Here is a 773-nt window from a genome sequence, read left to right on the forward strand (position 1 = left end):
CTAGAATTTCACACTATAGAGTGAAGTCTAAAGAAATAAAAGTTGGTTCAAGGCCAATTTCACTCACACAATAAAAACAAGACTTTGTTAACGTTGGAACAGCACAGACTGATCCATTAACAACATCCACTAATGAGCTCAGCAGCCAGAGCTCCTCACCTGTGCAATGGTGACACACTCACCTGCGTGGACATGCCAAACATCCCCGCGCTGCCAGTGGCCCCGGCAAGCGGGAAGGTGCACGGTGACAATGCAGAGCAGCAAAACGGGGTACAGTTAAAAGCCTGCTGCCGTCTAATCAAAACCTAATAAGGTTCTACAGTTGCTTTTAGCATCCCACCACTGAGCAAGAGACACCCTTTGCAAACATTGGGAGGCACAGATGCTTCCAACAGGAGCTTGTGCGTGAAACCGATGAGCTGTTTCGGCTGGATCACCATGATAAGGACGCGGCCATTAATATTGTCTCCAAAATGAAGAACTGGATTCTTCATGGCATCACCAGGCTCTGGTAGTTTCCAGCAGCCTCTCCTGACTGCAGGTGCTCAGACCATAAATAATCACTACGCATTTTTGCTGCCACTGATATTTTATTGCCTGAGGCAGCCGCTCGCTGGTCTGCCTCCAAGATAAGGCCGGGCGAGCTTCAGAGAGTTTGGAATCTTCTCAACATCAAAGTCCCAGTAGGGTTTTAGTGAGGCTTCAGAAACCAAGTTAAGGGTTTTTAATGTGCCATACAGCACCTAGCATCAAAGCGGCAGCTGTCTGCAGGG

The 773-nt window shown here is 48.3% G+C and overlaps 1 protein-coding gene across 1 annotated transcript in view; it reads right to left on the minus strand.

Moving 5' to 3' along the window:
* LOC309446228 (BPI fold-containing family B member 4-like) overlaps positions 1 to 203 on the minus strand; it is a gene marked incomplete at its 5' end in the record, with an annotated part of 15345 nt that extends 15142 nt beyond the window's left edge. The window contains one exon of the mRNA XM_082065777.1: positions 183 to 203. Within this exon, the coding sequence (XP_081921903.1) occupies positions 183 to 203 (21 nt within the window). The remainder of the gene's footprint in view (positions 1 to 182) is intronic.
* Positions 204 to 773: the final 570 nt, after the last annotated feature.

Source organism: Streptopelia decaocto (assembly GCF_964273445.1).
Source record: "Streptopelia decaocto genome assembly, chromosome: 14".
Lineage (NCBI taxonomy): Eukaryota > Metazoa > Chordata > Aves > Columbiformes > Columbidae > Streptopelia > Streptopelia decaocto.